At 39.6% G+C, this 22,963-nt stretch overlaps 1 protein-coding gene across 1 annotated transcript; it reads left to right on the forward strand.

The window, feature by feature from the left end:
- Positions 1-4,624: 4,624 nt before the first annotated feature.
- LOC105517380 (60S ribosomal protein L29) lies at positions 4,625-5,252 on the forward strand. The gene has a single exon (XM_011949899.1). It carries the CDS (start codon positions 4,643-4,645, stop codon positions 5,108-5,110), a length of 468 nt encoding a protein of 155 aa, XP_011805289.1. The 5' UTR covers positions 4,625-4,642; the 3' UTR covers positions 5,111-5,252.
- Positions 5,253-22,963: the final 17,711 nt, after the last annotated feature.

Consider the following 22,963-nt stretch of genomic DNA (forward strand, 5'->3'; position numbering starts at 1 on the left):
AATAAAAGCCCTGTTAATGGAGTCATTTGTTTTATATTGTCTCATTTTAGTTTCAAGTTCCAAAGATGTTCATTTTTACTTAACTCACTGAGGAACTGTGTTCCTAACCATTATGGATACAAAGGAGTTTTTCTTTCAAATATATAAACTGAGAAGTTTTCCTGCATCCTTACATGTGATTTTTATTAGACCCAGTGCCCAGGAATTCTTCCAGTGAAATCCAACTTGATTTCAAAATAGAAAAACTGGATTCCCTTCACAGACTCTTGCTTGGCTACAAACTGTTGAAGCAACTGTGCTTCCTTCAGAAAGGCCGGCTGTCCAGTGCAGAGATGAAGAGCTGGCTGCAGAGACAGACAGGCCTTTCAGGTTTGAATCAGGCTTTGCAGTCCCTCGAGCTGCAGGTTCGTGGGCAAGTGAGGGAACCGCTCGGGGTTCAACGTTCTCATCTGTAAAATGAAGATCATGACAGTACCTATCTGCTGTTAGTCTGTTGTGGGAACTGTGTTAAATAAGTTAACATGGTAAAGCATTTCAACTAATGTGCTAACATAAACCTAGTATGACATAAAAGCTAATGTTTTATTTTCCAATAAGTACTAGCTGCTGCTGCTGCTGCTGTTGTTGTTGTAGTAATAGAAAAATAACTCCTAATTTCTCGCCTCTTATCCAAAGATGCCTCAGCTCTGTTGTCTACGCCATTCAAACAAACAATGGACTTGTAATCAAAGTGTGAATCAAAGGGTGGCCTGTGTGGTTAGCTGGTAAACAGCTCGAGCTGTCTGTCAAGGTCCCTGAGCTGGGGCTGTGGTGGTAGTGAGGTTTTGTGGCACAAGTTTTCTCAGTGGGTTTTGCTCTGAAGATGCAGAGGTTGTTTACCTTTAAAAAAAAAAAATCTTTTTCTTGCTCTACTTGTAAGATTTAGTAAAAACTTGAAACTACTTGTGACTTTGTGTGCTCCAAAAGCTAAATATAGAAAGAAGACAACTAATATTATGAAATGTGAGGACGGAGAAGAGGTGTGATGAAGCTTAATGCAGAACTTGCCATTATTTTCAGGTTTGAGGTCAAAAAAGTTTGCTTATATTACCTCCTAGTGAGATAAACTCCCCTAAACCTTTCCTTCCTATCAAACTCCATCCATAACGATGGTGGGAGAGAAGGAAACCGAGTAATTACTTTCCCTCAAATCGTTTCCAAATTGCTGTGTTGGATATATTTATTTAGAGTTTCAGTGGCAGTGTTTTTCCTAAATGCCTCAGAATTTAATGCAATAATACCAGCCTTTCAAAGGCATAAATTACTCAAGCCAGATTTTGGAAGTTTCATTTACTGCCTCATCAGTGCATAAAATAGCGAGAACCGTATGCACCTGGAACTCCACCTATCTGGTCCAAGGGAGTCAAGGGGAGAATGACATGGGAAAGTTTCCTTCAATAGAGAATAGTACCCTCCAATTGCCCAGAATTTGACCCAAAAATTGTTAAAGAAACCGTGAAGGGATTCCAAAATATCCAGGCAAATGTCCTGTGTGTACATGGGTCCAGGTGTCAGATGCTGCACTCTGATTGGTCAGACGCAGAACGCCCAAAGTGAGAGGCCAGCAGTGACTGGTGAGTGAGGAGAGCCGAATGTTGGCCAGAGGTAGGGAGGTGAAAGAGGAAATAGTGAAAGGAAGCAGAGAAAGGACAAGAGGGACAAAAATAAAGTAAAAGGAGAGAGAGAGAAAGGAAGGAGAAGGAGTAGGAGAAGGAGAAGGAAGGACTGTGAGAAGAAATGCAGTCTTACTAGGGAAAGATTTAACGAGGGAGAATAGGTGTATTGAGAACACCTAGGCTTGTTTTCTTAGAGGCTTCTATAAGGGGACATTTCTGAAACTGAGAATTGATCTCCCCAAGTTGCAAACACTGTCATAGTCCCTGAATGATTTTACTTTCTTTGTTTTTTGGTGTTATTTGTTTTTGCTATTTTCCAGTGCCACTTGGACTATGATTATCTTAATAATTGTATTTTTAATAAATCTGTCTTTATATTTTATTTTAAATAAATTTTAAAACTTTCATATCAGTAATTGAATGTAAAGCCAATATTATTTGCCATGAATAAAAGGTGATGACAACAAAAAATTAGAAACAAACAATACCTTAAATTCTATCCAGACCCTAATAACAGACAGAGAAGAGACAGATATATAGCTATATATAGATATATATCCTAGTGTGTTAGGGAGGCATTAAATGAGTCTTGGTCTTTAATATAATCAAAAGAAAAAAAGAGAATCTAAATGAGAAAAAAATATTTTCACTTGGTAAGTGAAATGTTATTTAATGCCCATCCAAGTAACACCTGAAGTCATTTTTCCTTAGCCCTCCAAAAACAGGTGTTATCCATCTCACATTTTAGAGACTGTTGGGTCTGTGAGCATTTTATTTCATAGAAAACACCATGCTCTTAATAAATTAAGGCATTTTTTTAATAGACCAGTCACCAGTGTTACCGGAATTTAGTTAATCTAAGCACCCCCTCCAAGAGGATAATCCCCTCTGGGCATACTAAGGCTTTATGGGGGGAGGACCAGAACCAGAGCCAGGAAAGGAGTCAACCCAGAAAAATGCTGTCAAAGAGACACTGGGTCCCTGAATGAGGTCCTCACCACTGCATCTGCCCCTGGGACACACGTGGCTTCTGGGTACGTGCAAGTGGCTAGTTCAAACTGAGATGCACAATGTAAAATATGCACCAGATTTTTGAAGACAGTACAAAAATTTTAAATCTCTTATTAATAATTTATGCTGATTTTATATTAAAACAGTTTTTAGATATACTGCATTAAATATTAAAATTAAATTCACATTTCATTTTACCTTTTAAATTATTTTATTTTGAACCAATTTTCAACTTAAAGAAAAAATGCAAAATTGTATAACTTCCCATATAGTCTTCACCTAGCTTCTCCTTAAGTTAATATCTTACATAACCGCAGAACAATGACCAAAACCAATAAATTAACATTGATACATTAGTATAAACTACAAAGTGTACTCAAATTTCACCAATTTTTCCACTGATGTCCTTTTTTCCCCAGGATCCAACCCAAGATACCACGTTGTATGTAGTTGTCATGTCCCCTTAGTTTTTTCCAATCTATGATTGTTCCTCAGTCTTTCCTTGCATTCATGACCTTGACACTTTTGAAGAGCACTGATCTGTTATCTTGTAACATGTCCCTCAGTTTAGGTTTGTGTAGTGTTTTCTCATGATTGGAATGAGTGTGTGTGTTTTTGGCAATAAAAATCACAGAAGTGCCCTTCTCAGTGCATTCTAGCAAAGGGCTTATGATGTCAATGTGTCTTGTTACTAGTGATTTTTACTTTTATTTAATGTGGCTACTACAAAAATTTTAATTACATGTGTGCCTCACATTGTAATTCAATTGGACAGTGTTGGTTGACACCATACACAGGTAAAATAATAAGTATGTGACTTAAAAGAACATATTCATAACAAAATATATGGGTTTAATCATCAATATTTTCCAGACCCTGTTCATGTATTTCAAAACCTTTTAATACTAATGACACCAAATGTTTACTGAGAACTTACTCTATGTCAAAGAGTAGACTCTTGTCTAAACACTTTGCATGTGCTGAGTCATTTAATCCTCACACAACCTGATAAAGTAGATGTTCCTATCATCCCTGCTTTGCAGCTGGGGAACCTGAGATGGTAAAGAGGGTTTAAGTGGCATAAGGCCCTCACACAGCTTGCTAAATGGCAGATCTAGAATTTAAACACAGGAGGAGAATTCCATAGCCCAGGCTTATAACCACTACATTTTTAAAAGGTACAGCATCAGTTAATTCAGGGGACCCCAACTCCAGGTACCATTCTGAGACCTATTGGGAACCAGGCACACAGCAGGAGGTGAGCAGCCTTGCACTCTGCCTGCTGTCAGATCAGCAGCGGCATTAGATTCTTGTAAGAGCAGCAACCCTATTGGGAACTGCACATGCAAGGAATCTAGGTTGTGCGCTCCTTAGAAGAATCCAGTGCTTGATGATCTGAGGCAGAACAGTTTCTTCCTAAAACTATCTCTCCCCCAACCTCTTACATTCGTGGAAAATTTGTCTTCCATGAAAACTGGTCCCTGGTGCCAAAAAGATTGGGGACTGCTGAGTTAATTCGAATTCCACAGCTCAAACTCTGTAATTCAAATTCCACAACTCGAGCTTTGTCAACTGTAAACTCTCTGTTTCAACTTTTCTCTCTTTTCCTGCATTACACAGAGGGGGAGAACTGATGTTTATTAAGTAAGCTTCTATACACTGTACTAAGAATTTAACATACATCATGTCATTTAATCCTCATAGCAGTTCCATTTCACCGATAAGAAATCTAAGGCTTAAAAAGTAGCAAGTGGCAGAGGCTGAAATCCATTTATTTGACTCCCTAGTTTTCCATTATATGCACGTGCTCTCCAATTGTCCCAACTGCATAAGTGTTTTTAATGTTTACTAATTTTGAAAAATCAGTGCTCTGCTCTGGGGATTCCATCAATCAGCAACACTTTGGCCCATTACAGAAAAACATTATCAGTTTTCCTAAAGAAATTGATAATGGAGCCGCGGCTAAAGGTGCAGACATGGCCAAGTCCAAGAACCACACCACACACAACCAGTCCCGAAAATGGCACAGAAATGGTATCAAGAAACCCCGATCACAAAGATACGAATCTCTTAAGGGGGTGGACCCCAAGTTCCTGAGGAACATGCGCTTTGCCAAGAAGCACAACAAGAAGGGCCTAAAGAAGATGCAGGCCAACAATGCCAAGGCCATGAGTGCACGTGCCGAGGCTGTCAAGGCCCTTGTAAAGCCCAAGGAGGTTAAGCCCAAGATCCCAAAGGGTGTCAGCCGCAAGCTTGATCGACTTGCCTACATTGCCCACCCCAAGCTTGGGAAGCGTGCTCGTGCTCGCATTGCCAAGGGGCTCCGGCTGTGCCGGCCAAAGGCCAAGGCCAAGGATCAAACCAAGGCTCAGGCTGCAGCTCCAGCTTCAATTCCAGCTCAGGCTCCCAAAGGTGCCCAGGCCACTACAAAGGCTACGGAGTAGGTATCTCTGTGTGCCAACGTGAGGACAGAAGGACTGGTGCGACCCCCCACCCCCACCTCTGGGCTGCCATCTGCATGGGGCTAGGGTCCTCCTGTGCTGTTTGTACAAATAAACCTGAGGCAGGAAAAAAAAAAAAAAAAAAGAAATTGATAATGACCCCGATGTGCCTTTTCAGACACCAAAGGAAGAAAACAATATCACCTTAGTACAAATTACAAAATTGGTTAGGTTCCAGGTATGGGAAGCCCGGTCATTTATGTAAGGGATATAAGATAACACTTAATTACTCAGAATATCTGATAGAGAAAACACAGCATTTGACCTCCTTGAAGTTAGCCAACTTAATTCCTTTCACATGTACTACAAATGCTTAGTATCCATAGCCTGGAAAAACTGCCTGTGGTTGAACGCAGAACCAGTTCTGTTAATCGATACTCACTCCAGTCGATGAATGACAGAATCTTCTTCAATAAAAGAGTAGAACTGGGCACCACTTCCTGGAATTGTGCCACCTAAATGCCCCAGATGGAATATTCCAATGACTCCGGAGACCATGCACAGAAATGCAGTCGTTTATTTTGTTACTTGGGTTGCCAAAATTGTTTTTAAAAAGTAATGGGATGATTACAATTTATTGAAATATGGAGAAATGTTCCATGAAACTAAACATCCTTGAATAAGGTAGGAGTGAGACATCTCATATTATTATGGATTACAAAGAAAAGAAACCAATTATTTCTAAAGGTTTCCTGCTCTGAAATCCCGATTCCTTCGCCTCAGAACTTTCTACAGTTCCCAAACATGCCAGCAGAGGGTACTGCTTAATCATACTTAATTCCCCAAACCCACAGCTGTACAAATGCTTTTGCTTCTTTTCTGAAAAAATAAAAATAAATCATGAACTGGTCCCATAGGCATGCGTGCAATGCACTGTAAGGGACAAGGTTTTTTTTAATTCTTTTTTTTAACAGTTTTATGCACAGGCTCAGAGCAAACGTAGTAAATTACTGTATTGCCAACAGTAGCAAGTAAGTCTCAGCAAGAAGAGATGGACAAATTGTCTGATGTGATGATGTCTACCCCATGAATTGTTCTCTTGAGAGAATTTTGTGTTTGCATTGAAGGAGACGCCTGCCTGGAAAGCTGCATTTTTATTTTTTAACGTGCATGTGTGTGTGTAGCTTTGCTTTAGAAGGAAGGAAGTGAGAGAGTTTCCATGCAGAGATTTGAAAAGGAAACCGATGTCCTTGGAGGATTGCAATATCCTGGAGAGGGCAAGAAAGTCAGCTGGAATTGATATACATCATCTCATCTTGGTCCTATTCCCACTTCCTCTAACTGTAAACACACATCACAGTCATCCTACAAAGCCTACTGAACTAGCAATAGATCCATGCCCCAGGGAGCAAGATGAGTAACTTTTAAATAAAATATGCATTCCCCTTTACAGGAAAGAAACAAAATGAGGTGGCAATGGCTGTTGACAGCAAAGCATGACCGACCCCAGAACTTGAAGAGAATGGACAGACAAGATGCAGGCATGTTCCAATTCACAGTGAACTTGGGTTCTAAACGTTTGTTAGCAGGCCCATGTTTGGAATCGAGAGAATTATGAAGGCTGGGTACAGTCCTAGGACAGCCAAGCACATTCAGTCCATTGGCTGGACTATAACCCTGGCAGGGAAGCAGCCTGCTCTGAGCACCACCCTCATTCACTCTCAAAGGAGTGCTTGAAAGTGGAGATTAGCCCCATTTCACCCATGAAGACTGGGATCTAGTCAGCTTGTGGGATGTTGGTGCAAAAGTAGTTGCAGTTTTTGCAATTACTTTTGATGGCAATAATAACTTGCTCAAAGTCCAACAGCCAGCAAATGGTGGCACTCAGTCAATTGATTTCAAAACTTGTGCCCTGTCACTTCACTCACTTATACTCACTGAGGGCTTTCAGTGTATCAGGCACTGCACCAAGTGTGTCACATGCATCATTTCATTACACCCACAATAGGAGTAACAGACAGGTACCCTTACTCCCATTTTACAGATGAGGAAGCGGAAGCACAGAGAGGTTTAGGAAGTTGTCCATGCTAGGAAGTGATGACGCATGGTTTAAAAACCGGGTCATGGGGCTCCAAAACTGTTGCTCTGAACCAAACCAACACCCAGGGGATCCTCCCAGACCCTCCACAGGTGCTCAGGCATTTACAGAGTTACAAATCTTCAGCCCAGAGGCCATAACTGCCAAAGGGGAAAGGACAAAGGTTCGCCCTCCCTGTACTGGACATGAGATTGGGCAACACTTGCTTAGAGCCTACGATTTGCCAGGTTCCATGTTTAGTGCTTTATATATATGATATCATTTGGTTCTCACAGTAGTCCCGGGAGAAAGGAACAGTTGTCCTCATGTTTAAGTAGAGAAACTTGTACTAGAAGTTACTTAACCTACCCAAGGACATGCAGTTCATAAATAGCAGAGTGGGACTAAAATGTAACATCTGTTTAACTTGGAGGTATTTCCATGAAATATTGTTAAAGGAGAAAAGCAAAATGCAAAAAATGTGCATACAATATACATATATAAAGAAATACATTATTATCAGAAAGGTACAGAAGGATACATCTAAGGCTGTTAATCAGGGATATGGGAGAAGGTGGGGTAAAGAAGTAAAAAGTACATACATCACACATTTATGCATCTGTGAAAACTATGCATGTGTGTAAGTATATGTACATATAAAAAGTTATGAAATTTATGCAAAAGTTATAATAAATAGAAATAAATTAATTTTGACTAATTAATAAACATTTGATGAAATTCAATAGCCATTTCTACTAAAAGTTCTTAGTATACTTTATTGTTATGGGTGTGTTGTTCTAATCCTGGATTATTAACAGAAATCAAAAGTAAGCATTATATTTAACATTAAAACTCTGGGCATGATCACCTTAAAATCAGGAACAAGGCTAGGAATCCAACTATGATTCTCTGTTATTCAACATTACTGTAGAAGTTCTGGTTCATACAATACAAGAAAAGGAAGTATGAGGTGAAAACTTTAGAAAGAAAGACACAAAATTACCCATGCGAATAATAATGTTATTAAAAACATATCTATACACACACTTACATATGTCAACACAGCGCTGCTTTCATCCAACATAGGACCAACCTTGGGTGTGTCAGTTAGGGTTCCATGGAGAAACAAAACCAATAGGATATACGTAGATATACAAAAGGAGATTTATAATAGGAATTGGCTCACACAATTATGAAGGCTGCAAAATCTCAGTATGCCATCTGCAAGCTGGAAAACCAGGAGAGCTGAAGGTATATTTCCAGTTCAAACCTGGAGGCCTGAGGGCCAGGGGAACCAATGGTATAAGCCCCAGTCTAAGTACACAAAGACTGAAGAACCAGGAGCACTGATGTCTAAGGGCAGAAGAACATAGATGCCCCAGCTCAGAGAGAGCAAATTTGCCTTTCCTTGTTCTCCTCCTGCCCTCAGTGGATTGAATGACACCTACCTGCACTGGTGAGGGTGACCTTTCCTATTCAGTCTACCAATCCAAATACTAATCTCTTCTGAAAACATCCTACAGAAACACCTAGAAATAATGGTTTACCAAATATCTGGCCATCCCTTAACCCCGTCAAGTAGACACGTAAAATTAACCAGTACACTTGGATATCATTTTTAAACTGGCAAAAATTATTGGTACCGTTTTACCTTCCTTACTATCTACCACCTACTAGTTTCTACCTCCCCAAGTTTAGTGCTATTACATTCCCCCAAACATTAAAATTACCATATTCCTCTTTTTTCTACCCGTAATCAAAGCTATTTTCCCTCTAGGTAAAGAAAAAACGACCCGTCCAAACTTTTGCACAAGAAAGTGTGAATAGCCATTAAGATCTTCTTACTTTCCTAAATGTTTCTGTGTATTTGCTTTTTATTAATAATAAATTTTATTTTTAGAGCAGTTTTAGGTTCACAGTAATACTGAGTGAAAAGTACAGACAGTGGCCAAATACCCCTGTCCCCACACATACACAACCTACCCTACTATCAAGATTCCCCACCAAAGTGGTACATTTGTTACAATCAATCCACCTTTATTTGACACATCATTATCACTCAGAGTTCATGGTTTACATTAGGGTTCACTTCGTTTACATTCGATGGGTTGGGACAAGTGTATAATGACATATCTCTACCACTGCAGTTTTATGCAGAATAGTTTAACTGCCCTAAAAATGATCTATGCTCTCCCTATTCATCTCCCCCTCCTCCAACCCCTGAAGACTACTCATCTTTTTACTGTCTCTATAATTTTGCCTTTTCCAGGATGTCACGTAGTTGGAAGCACACAGTAGGTAGACTTTTCAGATTGTCTTCTTCCATTTAGTCATATGCATTAACTTTTCCACCATGTCTTTTCATAGCTTGATAGCTCATGTATTGTTAGCCCTGAATAATATTCTACTGTCTGTTTCCCAACAAGAGCAAAAAAATAAAAACATTTCATTGTCTGGATGTACTATAGTTTATTTATCCATTCACGTAAAGAAAATCTGGTTGCTTCCGAATTTTGGCAATTATGAAGTAAGCTGCTATAAACATTCATGTGCATGTTTTTGTGTGAACGTAAGTTTTCAATTCATTTGGTAAATACTAAGGAGCATGATTGCTGGATCATATGGTGAAAGTGTGTGTAGTTTTGTAAGAAGCCTCCAAAATGTCTTCCAAAGTGGCTGTACGCATTTTGCATTCCTACCAGCAATGAATGAGAATTCCTGGTGTTCTACATTCTCACAGCATTTGGTGTTAGCAATGTTTTGGATTTTGGCCATTTTAATAGGGATGTCATGGTACCTCATTGTTGTTTTAATTTGCTGCTTCCTAACAGCAGATAATGTTAAATATCTTTTCACATGCTTACTTACCATCCATGTACGTACGGTCTTTTGTGAGATACTGTTCAAGTATTTCATACAATTTTAACTGGGCCATTTTCTCACTGTCAAATTTTAAGAGCTCTTTTGGATAGCAGTCCTTTATCACATGTGTCTTTTGTCAGTATTTTTCCCAGTCTGTGGCTTGTCTTCTCATGTTCGTAACATTTTTTTCCCCACAGATAAGTTTTGAATTTTAATGAAGTTCAGCTTTTCAATTATTTCTTTCACAGATTGTGCCTTTGGTGTTATATCTAAACAGCCATAGTCATACCCAAGGTCGTCTAAATTTTCCCCAATGTTATCTTCTAAGAGTTTTATAGTTTGTGTTTTGCATTTAGGTCTATTATCCATTTGAAGTTAATTTTTGTGATGGGGGAGACCTGTGCCTGGCTTCAGTTTTTGGTTTTTGGTTCTTGTTTTTTGCATGTGGATGCCCAGTCTTTCCAGCACTATTTATTGAGAAGACCATCTTTGATTTGTTAGATTATCTTTGCTCCTGTTAAAAGAAGAACTTTGACAAATTAAACTTAACAGAGTTAATCGGGCAAAGGATGATTTGTGAACAAGAGAAAAAAAGAAGACTTCAGACTCTATAAAACTTTTATTGGCTTGCCTGATGAATGTTTACCAGCTTTTATCATTATGAACAAGATAATCATAAAGTAAGTGAAGTCAACAGAGCATTGAAAATAAACACTTGTCCAAACTCATAGAATATATAACACCAAAAGTGAATTACCTTAATATAAACTATGAACTTTGGGAGTTAATGATATATCAATGTAGGTTCATCATTGGTAACAAATGTACCCCTCTGGTGGGAGATGTGGATTGTGGGTAGGAGATTGTATGCATAGGAACAAGGGGAATATGGAAACTCTCTGTACTTCCCACTCCATTTTTCTGTGAACATAAAACTGCTCTAAAAAATACAGTTTATTAGGAATAATTTTTTTTTTTTTTTTTTTTTTTTTTTTGAGACAGAGTCTCACACTGTCTCCCAGGCTGGAGTGCAGTGGCGCAATCTCAGCTCACTGCAACCTCTGCCTCCCAGGTTCAAGCAATTCTCCTGCCTCAGCCTCCAGAGTAGCTGGGACTACAGGTGCCTGCCACCACACCCAGCTAATTTTTTGTATTTTTAGTAGAGATGGGATTTCACCATGTTAGCCAGGATGGTCTCAATCTCCTGACCTTGTGATCTCCCCACCTCAGCCTCCCAAAGTGCTGGGATTACAGGCATGAGCCCCCACTCCCAGCCAGGAATAATATTTTAAAGTGGCACATAGAAGGAATGGTAAAATAAAATAAAATAATTGTTTAAATGAAGTTGTTTAAACTATGAGCCTTGTTCTTTCTTGTCACATTTTTGTTGGTTGAAGCACATTTTTCAGGCCTATGGGTCAGTACTGATTTATAGACCTTACTTGATAACTTGGAACATTTAAGAGCACACACACAGTGATGCAAAAATCACATGAGACTTGTGAGTAGGTCATCAAAATGTTTTGTAATCAGATAGCTGGAATGACTACACAAAGGTTACCAGGTCCAGCCTCAAAACTTGGGCAGATGTGCGTTGACATGGCCAGCATTGTATGGGGATGGAAACTCCAAGCTGGATCTGGGTAGACTGTTCCAAGGTTAATAACTGCTCCATTTTATGAATTCTTTATTGTTGTTCAACCAAATGCTCAGCAGCTATAACCCAATTCTTTCTATTTTGACCACTAAAAGTATTTATGGTTCATGCTCTTCACATTATGACCTCTCAATTTTTGGGGAATGATATTAGGGCTCCAAGTAAAGCAATCCAAATCATGCAAACTATTTTCTAGTTCTTCCCCACCACAACATTTTTCTAGTTCATAACAAATAAAAGAGTTAAGGACACAAGCTGAAAAGAAAAAGAGAAAAAGGAAGATAAGACTAGGAAGTAGTAAAGATATAGGTAAGGTGACTCTGCAGAGCCCTAAAGGTGTAGTAAACACAGCTAACATAGCTTCTACTTGCACTTCCTAGACTCTTGAATTTCACAAAGTAAACTTTCAAAAATAAATAAATCCATCAGTAGAAAGCTTTGTTAGCTTTTCACTTTACCAAGTAATGGCATTAAAATAAGTAAAGTTTTAAAAATAACAGAGATCTTAATATAAACTACCATGATAAATTTATAGAAGGAAGGAACACGTTTAATATCAAAAAGTAGGATGAATCTATTCTCAAAAGAATGATAGTTCTTTACATTGAATTAAAAGGGCACTACATCCACTTTCATCACTACATGAAAATGTTTTTCTCCTTTTACTACAGATGAATGAAACACTGTCAAAGAAAAGCACTTCTCCTCCAGAGTCTGGCATTTAAATGCCCCTAGGCTACTGCATTACAAGCATGAAATGAAACAGAAAAGCCCAAGGTGTTACAAGCAGAAGATAGTTTCATAATGCTATGCAGGAAACATTCTGGCATGTGTAGCTCTGCACAGTGGGCAGGCTCTTCTTCATTTAAACTCCCATCAGAAAGTCAAACTACCAACCTTCACCAAGCTTTGAGTAGATACAACTGATTTTTGTATATTGATCTTGTATCCTGCAACCTTGCAAAACTCATCTGTTAGTGCTAACAGTTTTGTGTGTGGATTCTTTTTTTTTTTTTGTAAGACAGAGTCTTGCTCTTGTCTCCTAGGCTGGAGAGCAATGGCACGATCTTTGCTTTCTGCAACCTCAGCCTCCTGAGTAGCTGGGATTACAGGCATCTGCCACCACATCCAGCTAATTTTTGTATTTTTTTAGTAGAGATGGGTTTTCACCATGTCGGCCAGGCTGGTCTTGAACTCCTGACCTCATGATCCACCCCACCTCTGCCCCCCCAATGTGTGTGGATTCTTTTGGGTTCTCTGTATATACTATCATGTCCTCTGCAAATAGAAAGTTTTATTTCTTCCTTTCTAATCTGGATGCCTTTATTTCTTTTTCTTGCCCTGGCTAAAACCTTCAGTACAATGTTGATTAGAAATGGCAAAAAGAGATATCCTTGTATTGTTCCTGTTCTTAGAGGAAAAGCTTTTATACTTTCACGATTATTAGCTATAAGTTTTTTATATATGACCTTCATCATATTGAGAAAGTTCCATTCTATTCCTAGTTTGTTGAGTGTTTTTTATAATGAAAAATGTTAAATTTTATCAAATATTTTTTTCTGCACCTATTGAGATGATCTTTTATTTTATTAATATGGTGCATTACATTGATTGACTTTTGTACATTGAACCAACCTTGCATTCCTGGCATAAATCTCATTTGGTGCTGTATAATCCTTCTTAATGTGTATAATCCTTCTTATATGCTGCTGGATTTAGTTTAGTATTTTACTGAAGATTTTTGCACCTATATTCACAGGGGATATTGACTTATAGTTTTCTTTTCTTGTGATATTTTTGTCTGCTTTTGGTGTAGGGTAATACTGGCCTAATAGAATGAGTTAGAAAGTGTTCTTTGGGGAGAAACCACAGCACAAAACAGTGAATAAACAACAGAAAGCTCTCAAAATGAGTCAGAAAAATCAAGAGAAGTTGTGTCTTGTTTAAAAAGTAACTGCACCAGGCATTTTGTAGGCTATATTGTAAACAAATGCATTTGCAGGCAATAAGACTTTTACTCAATTGTTAGATACAAGATATAAGCTAGACACAAGGAAATGACCATAGTAACACAGAAAACGACCAGTATGGCCCGAAAGCTAATTCCTAATGGGGAAAACTGAAGTTCAATTTAAAAACCTCACTGTAGATTATTCATTATTTGTTTAATATAATTATCCTTGGAGTAAAGCATAATTATAAAAATGTATAACATTTTTATTTCATAGTCACAGTTTAGTTGTTCTCAATGAAACTTTGTGACAGAAATTGTGAACTGCTTCTCCATTATCTCCTCTCTTTTTCTTCTTTAGTAACAGAAAGACTTAGCTGGACACATAACTATTCAGTCAAAGACTACATTTCTCAGTCACCCTTGCAGATAGGTGTGAGTAGGTTCTGGCCAGTAGGAAGTGGGAAAACATGATGTGCAACTTTCAGGTCATGTCCTTAAAAGACAGGAATTTGCTCTTCCCTCTTCCCAGTCCCTGCTTGTGAGAATGTGGAAGTCATAGTGGAAGTTAGAGCAGCCATCTTAGATCACAAGATGGAAGCCACATGTTGAGCATGGCAGAGCAAAAAGGATCCAAACCCCCAACTTCACTGGTCTCCTTCAATCCTTTCACTCAAGTAGTCACTAAGTAAGAGAGAAATAAATTTCCATCTTGTTGACTGATAATTTGGCCTTTGTTACAGCAGCAAAATTATTAATAGCATCATAACTAACACAACCTCTGTCTAAAATTGCAGGTTAAAAAAATAAAACCTGGAGATACTGTTGAAGCCTAATATTTTTTAAATAAGAGGCTGTAGCTTTCAACTATAGTCACAATTTTGTATTGTAAAACAAATGAGCAAAAACATTAGATAATTAATATCCTTTTTCTGTAATTTATTTTTCTCTTCTCAATCTTTCTTGAACATACTTTAGTCAAGTCTCTTCTTCACAGCCCTCCACCAAAATTACTCTTGTCAGGATCAACAGTGACCTCCAAATTATGAAATTCAATCATTAACTCTCAACCCAGTTTATATTTGAACTGTCAGCGTGGACACATGTGTATTCTCTCCTCTTTGAAACACTTAATTTTGTTTGCAGAGCACCTTGCTTTCCTGGACTCCCTCCATCCTCACTAACTGTTCCTTTTTAGCCTCTTCCTCATCTCTGCTTCTGCACAGAGTGCTTCTCAGCTCCTAGAACTCTCTTTCCTATCTGCATTCACTTCCTTGGTGATCATATATAGTCTCATATCTTTAAATTTCATACAGACTGCGCAACTCCAAAACTTTATGTTCCACCTACTACAGTGTAAACCCTCTGAGGACAGGGATCCTTGTCTGCTTCTTCCCAGAGATAGTTTGTATCTTCAGTGCCTAGAACTGGGCCTGCCACAGACAGGTGCAGCAAGTGAGCTAATTGTGGAATGAATGAATATGTAACTAGAATCTGTTTTGCTTCCTAACTAATCTCTTTAAAGTGCTTAATATTTACTTTCCCCTTTGAAAGTTTTACTAGAGGGCAAGGAAAACCCATATCCTTGCTTGGCATATTGAACATATGCAGCATAAATTTCAACTCTGAATTCCTGGGGGCACAGACAAGCTGTGTATCACTCTCACTGCTCTTGCCAGCTATGCAGAGAGGGTGATGACGATGTTCTGTGTTGGTTTGAAGAATTTATAGCACTGCAGAATATGAAAAGATATGCCAAAGTCAATAACAGGCTTGAAGAAAATGAGTGCTTATTAGTATTCAGTTCTTCACGTCTGTGAATTCTAATCCTCAATACAGATTCTTTTAGAATCATAAACAATCCTCAAAGACGAGCACTTTTAAAGGGCATTTACAGGGTCTGCTTTGTTTCTGGGTGTAGTTAACCACCAATTATACTCAGTGAGATACTAGGGCACTCAGAAAAGAGCACGTGTGTCTAATTAGAAGTATTATCAGTTAAATGCAGGCTCAGTTAGTCCCAGTACAACCTGTGCTTACCCAAAACTGAGCCCAGGGACTGCAACAAGCTCTTCCCTTTAAAAGCCATGCTAATAGCATGCACAAGTTTAATCTCTTGGATTCTGAGGGGTCTCTGAGTGAGCAGCTTGGTGTAGGTGTCTCTCCGTCTATGTGTCCGTGTGCTTATTTGTGTATTTAAGTCTGTACCCAAGAAAGTATGTCTATGTCTATGTTCTGAAAATATTCTGCTCAGATCTCCTGGGTAAAAAGAAGAGCTATTAGCTGAAAATCTGTCTGTGAATAGATAAAGCAGAATGCTCAGGAGAAAAAAATATTTCCCCTCTGGGAACCTAGATTCTCAGAAAAGGTATCCTCGAGCTTATACTTGACAGATCATTGCCAATGTTTCGATTTGGCAAAGTAGACCTACCTCCTATATCTTAGAGAAATGGAGAAGGTAAGAAGAGGTAGTGTTGTGTGCCATGGTGGTTTGCTGCACCTGTCAACCCATCACCTAGCTATTAAGGTCCACATGCATTAGCTATTTCTCCTGATGCTCTCCCTTACCTGCCCCACCAACAGACCCCAGTGTGTGTTGTTCCTCTCCATGTGTCCATGTGTTCTCATTGTTCAGCTCCCACTTATAAGTGAGAACATGCAGCGTTTGGTTTTCAGTTCCTGTGTTAGTTTGCTGAGGATAATGGCTTCCAGCTCCATCCACGTCCCTGCAAAGGACATGATCTCATTCTTACTTAAAAAATTTAAATCTCTAGGATTTTAGAAGTGCAAAAAACCACTGGGGATAATCCACTGTGATCCTTCTCATAGGGATGAGAAAATGGAGCACAGAAAGGGGAAGTTATTTGTCCCTAATCACACAGCCACCTGGTAACAGAAATGGGATTAGAAACTGGGTCTCAGGTTCAAGTCTATACGCTAGACCACATGATCCAAAAAGATCTATAGCTGAAGATTCATGGTCTCCCAAAGTGCTTATTATGAAAACATGGAAATCAAGATCTCCCTTTCAACATCAAGAGATTTTGTGATGTTCAAGTGTAAAATCATTATATCCATGTATTAGTCAGGGTTCTTTGGGGAAACAGAACCGAGACAGAGGGATTAAGAGAGAGACAGATTTATTATACAGAATTGGCTCATGCACTTATAGAGGCTGAAAATTTCCCAGATCTGCAGTTGACAAACTGAAGACCCAGGAAAGCCAATGGTATAATTCTAATCTTAGAGTCCAAAGGCCTGAGAATCAGGAGAGCCAACGGTGTGATTTCCGTCTGAAGACCGGCAGGCTGAAGACACAGGAAGAGGTGATGTTTCAGTTTGAATCCAGAAGCAGGAGAACAGAAACAAAAACAAAAACCTATCCCCAATTCGAAGACAGTCAGCCTTTGAATTGAAAGAGTCCCCTTTGACTCATTGAAAGGGCAGTGTTTTTGTTCTATTCAGGCCTTTAACTGATGGGTTGAGGCCCACCCAAGTTTAGAGAGGGCCATCAGCTTTATTCAGTCTACTGATTTAAATGTTAATCTCATCCAGAACCTCACAGACACACTTAGAATAATGTTTGACCAAATATCTGTGCACCTTATGGCCCAAACTGACACATAAAACTAACCATCACAAATTGTTATCATGAGATTCCTGGGTCTCGGTAACATCAGAGAAGCAGAGTTGCACACACAGCCTCCGACACAGCTATCTTTGATAATCACTTTGCCCAGCCGCTAGGGAAGGTTGTGACGCTGGGGAAAAAGAGGTATCAAGACCTCCTTGCTGAACCTGTTCTTTTGGAGTTGGTCAAGAAGGCGGATAAATTAGAGCTACATATGATAACCTCATTGATAGTAGCATTTGAAATGTAAATCCTGATATTTTAGAATCAAATGGAAAAAATAACAAAAAGGTAACATATAGCTTAGACATTTTTACTCTTAAACTATAATGAGGATTTTGAAAAGACAGAAAGGTTTATGAGAATGGCACTATCTCTTGAGGTTTCTCTAGAAAGCAGGGGTCCTCAAGTTTTGGTGACAAGCAACCACTTTTCATTCCCCCAAAGCTTTATGCTCACAAATGTAGTAGAGCAAGGAGAGAAAAGACCACAATAAAAACAGTGTGGAGGGGGCTACTCTTCCTTATAATTGGAATTTTGGCGAATCACAGAGCTATTTGTTGGTAGTTACAAAGATTTTGGAGCCCCACCGTGAAAAGATTAAAGACTATAGTTGGGGTTCATCGTCACTGACAGCTAACACCCTGTAAATGTTCAAAATAAAAATAACAGGAAGAAAAAATAAGAAGGAGCTCTATAGAAGTCACATAGAGTAATAAGATTACAGAAAATCAGAATGTCAGCACTTTCTAATGGGAAGTGAAAGACAGATAAGGAACTCACTATTTCAAGAAATTAAAAAAAAGAAAGAAAGAAAGAAAGAAAGAAAGAAAAATTAAGAGAGTCCGCATGAAAATGATGGCTCTATTCATTGACTTAAATACCGTTTTCTCTGGACCTTTGAGGGGACAAAACATAATTAGTTTTACATAAAGCACGTTTTGCAATTTCATTGCCCTGGCTGCATATTTAGTACATTTTCAGGCCATCAACTGGATTACAGAGCCTTGAAAGTCCAATCAGAGGCAGGAAGGAGGCTTAGCTACTATTTGAGAATATGATTCTATGGCTCATGCCAGCACCAATATCAGGGAGAATACCCCAAAATACCACAGGTGTGACATATCTGGGCAACAATATCCTGTTTTTTAAAAAATCAAAGTCAGTTAATCACCATCATTCTTGGTAGATCAAATCTGGTTACATCTATCTAGGCTGGCAATCCTCCTCCTACTACCTGGAAACCTTCCTACAGCGTGCATATGACCCCCATCCTACCTGAGAATTTATCCCTTCATCTTCTGCCAGATTAAAGAAAGGGGAACCAGGATCTGATTCTCAAGGTCACAAAAATGGCATCTTTTTTGTTGACCCCCTTCAGAACTGGGGTAAGGAGTAGAAAGATTGAAAGCAAAATATTTGGAAATGGGCTATAAATCAAATGAAAGAGACAAAAATTCTAAAAATGTTCAATATCTGCTTACTGTCCAGGCCATCATCAAGGAACTTAATTATGATCAGCTCAGCAGGCTTCCTCTCTCAAGCTCCTTCCTCTGGAGTACCTTCTCTCCACCTCCATAACTGGCACACGCCTCTAGGGACCACCAGGAACAAGCCATAGGCCCTAAGGAAAGGAGATAACGGAAAGGGAGATCAGGAAGCTTGGCTGATGGTTTTCCAAGCCAGGTTATTACATGAAACTAGATATACTATAGATTTTAACCTCAGAGAATAAGGTTTTTGTTTTGGGGGGTTGGGTTTTTTTTCCAAGAAGAATTAAATGTTACAGAATTTGGAGGCATGATTGTACAGATACTGTATGAGGAAAAAAATCTTTTATGCCACAACTGCTTAAAATTCTTTAAATTGCTGAGCCCAAAGATACTGAAACCTCACAGCAATATTGAGTGACAGATACACTAATCTTCTTTCTATCCTTTTTATAAGAAAAGAAGGTGGGACTCACAGAAATAAAGCAGAGTGGGTGACAGCAATTTAGAAGCCTGGCTGGGAGGTATGCCTGTCCTTCTGACTTCAGAATGTTTGTCATTTCTTTTTTTTTAACTTTAAGTTCTGGGATACATGTGCAGAAAGTTCTGGGATACATGTGCAGAATGTGCAGGTTTGTTACATAGATATACATGTGCCATGGTGGTTTGCTGCACCTATCAACCCATCTAGGTTTTAAGCCCCTCATGCATTAGGTGTTTGTCCTGGTGCTCTCCCTCCCCTTGTCCCCCTGACAGGTACCAGTGTGTGATGTTTCCCTCCCTGTGTCCACGTGTTCTCATTGTTCAGCTTCCACTTATGAGTGGGAACATGCGGTGTTTGGTTTTCTGTTCCTGTGTTAGTTTGCTGACAATGACGGACTCCAACTTCATCCATGTCCCTGCAAAGGACATGAACTCATTCTTTTTTTATGGCGGCATAGTATTCCATGGTGTATATGTGCCACATTTTCTTTATCCAGCCTATCATTGAGGGGCATCTGGGTTGGTTCCAAGTCTTCACTATTGTAAATAGTGCTGCAATAAACGTACAGGTGCGTATGTTAAAATGTTTGTTTTTTCCAGTGGCCATAATACTTTCCTTCAGCATTCAGAAAGGGGAGAGGAGAGAGAAAAAAAAGATAGAAAAACATAAAAAGTCTTTTTATTATTTTTTCTGTTTTCTCTCTCTCTCTCTTTTTTTTTTTTTTTTTTTTTCTTTCTGAATCACCTTGAAGCACCTGAGTACCTGAGTTTTCTTTCCTGGCTCACTGTCATCAGACTTCCCCTAACCAATAAATTTTTTTTCTTGGGTTTCCCCTGAATCCACGTGTTCATTCCTTATTCTCTGCATCCCTCTTTGATAGGTCCCATTTGTAAAGCCTAGGAAACTGGAACTGTAATGCCCCACTCCACCAGATCACATCATAATAGAATACCTAAAGAAGTCCTTGTGCCCAGAGTTCCTAGTACTCTGAAGATAATAATGAGATTATTATCTTCTTTTATTATTATCATTTTTTTAGAGACAGAGTCTCATTCTGTCACCCAGGCTGTAGTGCAGTGGCACAATTATAGCTCACTGTAGCCTCGAACTCCTGGGCTCAAGCAATCCACCTGCCTCAGCCTCCCAAGTAGCTGGGACTACAGGCACATGTCACTACAACCGGCTCATTTTTTGCTTTAAAATTCACCAAGTTCATCGGCCAGAACCAACAGGTCAAAGAAAAACCACTTGCCAAGTTCAAACTCTAAATTCTAATGAATTACTTTAAGAGGGATTCTTGAAACATGAAGGGGGAAAACAGAAGTGTTTCCCTTTCCTAGTTTTATCCTAGTTGGCAATGACAAGAAGGGTTCAATTGTACATAAAACTTGTTCTGGTGTAGCACTTTATCTGCAATTGGTAACTCTGGCTGCACATTAGAATCACCTGGGGAGTTTTTTAAAAATAAAGTCTAAGTCCCAGCACTGGTGATTCTAATTCAATTGGTCCTTGTTGGGACCCAAGCAGCAGTTTTTTGTGTTGTTGTTGCAGGTGTGTGTGTGTGTGTGTGTTTTGAGACAGGGTCTCACTCTGTCACCCAGACAAGAGTGCAGTGATGCAATTATAGCTCATTGCACCCTCGAACTCCCAGGCTCAAGCAATCCTCCTGCCTCAGACTCCTGAGTAGCTGGGACTACAGGTGCGCACCACTACACCCAGCTAATGTTTAATTTTTTTGTAGAGACAGGTCTCACTTTCTTGCCCAGGCTAGTCTTGAACTCCTGGGCTCAAGCAGTCCTCTGCTTCAGACTCTCAAAGTGCTGGAATTACAGGTGTGAGCCCCCGTACCCACCCCTAAGCAAGGGTAATTTTAAGAAGATTCCCCAGGTAGTTGTAATGAACACCTCAGGTGGGGAACCACTGCTAACTTCATAAATAGGGCCTCCCTGTATCCATTTGTAAAATTAGAATCCTGCGCTCATCTCCAAGGAAAGTGGCTCAGAGGTGTTTCCTGCTCTTGCATGTCATGTACATATTCTTCGTAGTTAACTTAGAATGGTCCAATGACTCATTTCACAAGTCAAAAAGCCCAAATTCCATTTTAGGTAGATCTGAACAATGACAATTATCAGCCCCTTGCATTTGAAAAGTGCATTATATCTCACAGATCATTTTGCTGATGAAGAATCTCATTTGATCCTCACCACAGCCCTGCAACAAGCAAGTCAGATATTTTTCCCATTTTAAAGATGAGGAAATCAGTGCTTCAAGACGGGGGGTGATTTCCCAGGGTCACACAAACGGAAGTGGTAGAATTGGGTCTAGAACCCAGGTCTCCTATCTCAATCTGGTCTTCTTGGCATCACCCAATGCTGGCCACCACTGAGTTTTCCATCCAATCCTATTGGCCCAGTCCTATGCCCTGTCATGGTGTGCTTTCCACTCTGCCTCTCCACTGTAAGGTGCATGCGAATTGCCCAGGGATCTTGTTAAAATGCAGAAGCTGAGTCACTGGGTTTGAAGTGGGTCCCAAGATTCTGCATTTCTAACCTGCTGTGAGTGACGCTAATGCCGCTGGTACACAAATCACACTTGGAGTAGCAAAGACATAACAAAATCACAAAATATATTCTTCAAATAATACTGAAGAAAAAAATTAAACTGAGCTTCATCCATCTTCTGGATGCTCACGAGACAATACACATGTATGGAAGCAAACCATCATCAGATCCTTGGCAGTTCTCCCTGGCTAGAATATGTGTTATTCTTTTGGCAGCCAGATCATCATTGTGCTCATGTCTGGAATAGGATCAACAGCTGGAGTTGCAGCAGCCACTGGCCATAATTTCTCTCTCTCTCTCACTGCTTTGCTTCTCTTTCTCTCAAGCCAGAAGGATAGGGTCTGTGGGGCCACTGGGCCATCTGGCCATGCAGCTGGCCTGAGCTTCTGAGTCTGAGAACACAATGGTGATTCACTTTGTGCAATCCAAGTCCTGAGATGACATCTCCAGTTCCTAGAAATAAACTGCCAGGGAATAGTTACATAGACAAAGGGTGTTTGTCTTTGAAACCTGTTAAAATTTATCAGTGAGCCAGGCACGGTGGCTTATGCCTGTAATCCCAGTACTTTGGGAGGCGGAGGCGGGCAGATCACTTGAGGCCAGGAGTTCAAGACCAGCCTGGCCAATATGGCAAAACCCCGTCTCTACTAAAAATACAAAAATTAGCCAGGTGTGGTGGTGCACTCCTGTAATTCCAGCTACTGAGGAGGCTGAGGCATGAGAGTCATTTGAACCCAGAAGGCAGAGGTTACAGTGAGCCTAGATCGTGCCACTGTACTCCAGACTGGGCAACAGAGCATAGACCTTGTCGCAGAAACAACAACAAAAAATGTTAATGTTAAAGATGATCTTTTTCAGTTTGTTTTTATTCTTAAAATAATCAAATTGCTGAATATGTTTGCAGTATACAGAACATCCTAGAGAGCACAAGGGACAGGGACCCCCAAAATGGGTTTAGCTCCACTCTCACCAGACAAAGCATTTCATCTTTCTGTCCTTTAGAAAATGAGATGGGCCAGGCGTGGTAGTTCATGCCTGTAATCCCAGCAGTTTGGGAGACCGAGGCAGGTGGATCACCTAGGGTCAAGAGTTTGAGACCAGCCTGGCCAGAATGGTGAAACCCCATCTCTACTAAAAATACAA

The sequence above is a fragment of the Colobus angolensis genome, unplaced genomic scaffold (genome assembly GCF_000951035.1).
Source record: "Colobus angolensis palliatus isolate OR3802 unplaced genomic scaffold, Cang.pa_1.0 Scaffold30, whole genome shotgun sequence".
Lineage (NCBI taxonomy): Eukaryota > Metazoa > Chordata > Mammalia > Primates > Cercopithecidae > Colobus > Colobus angolensis.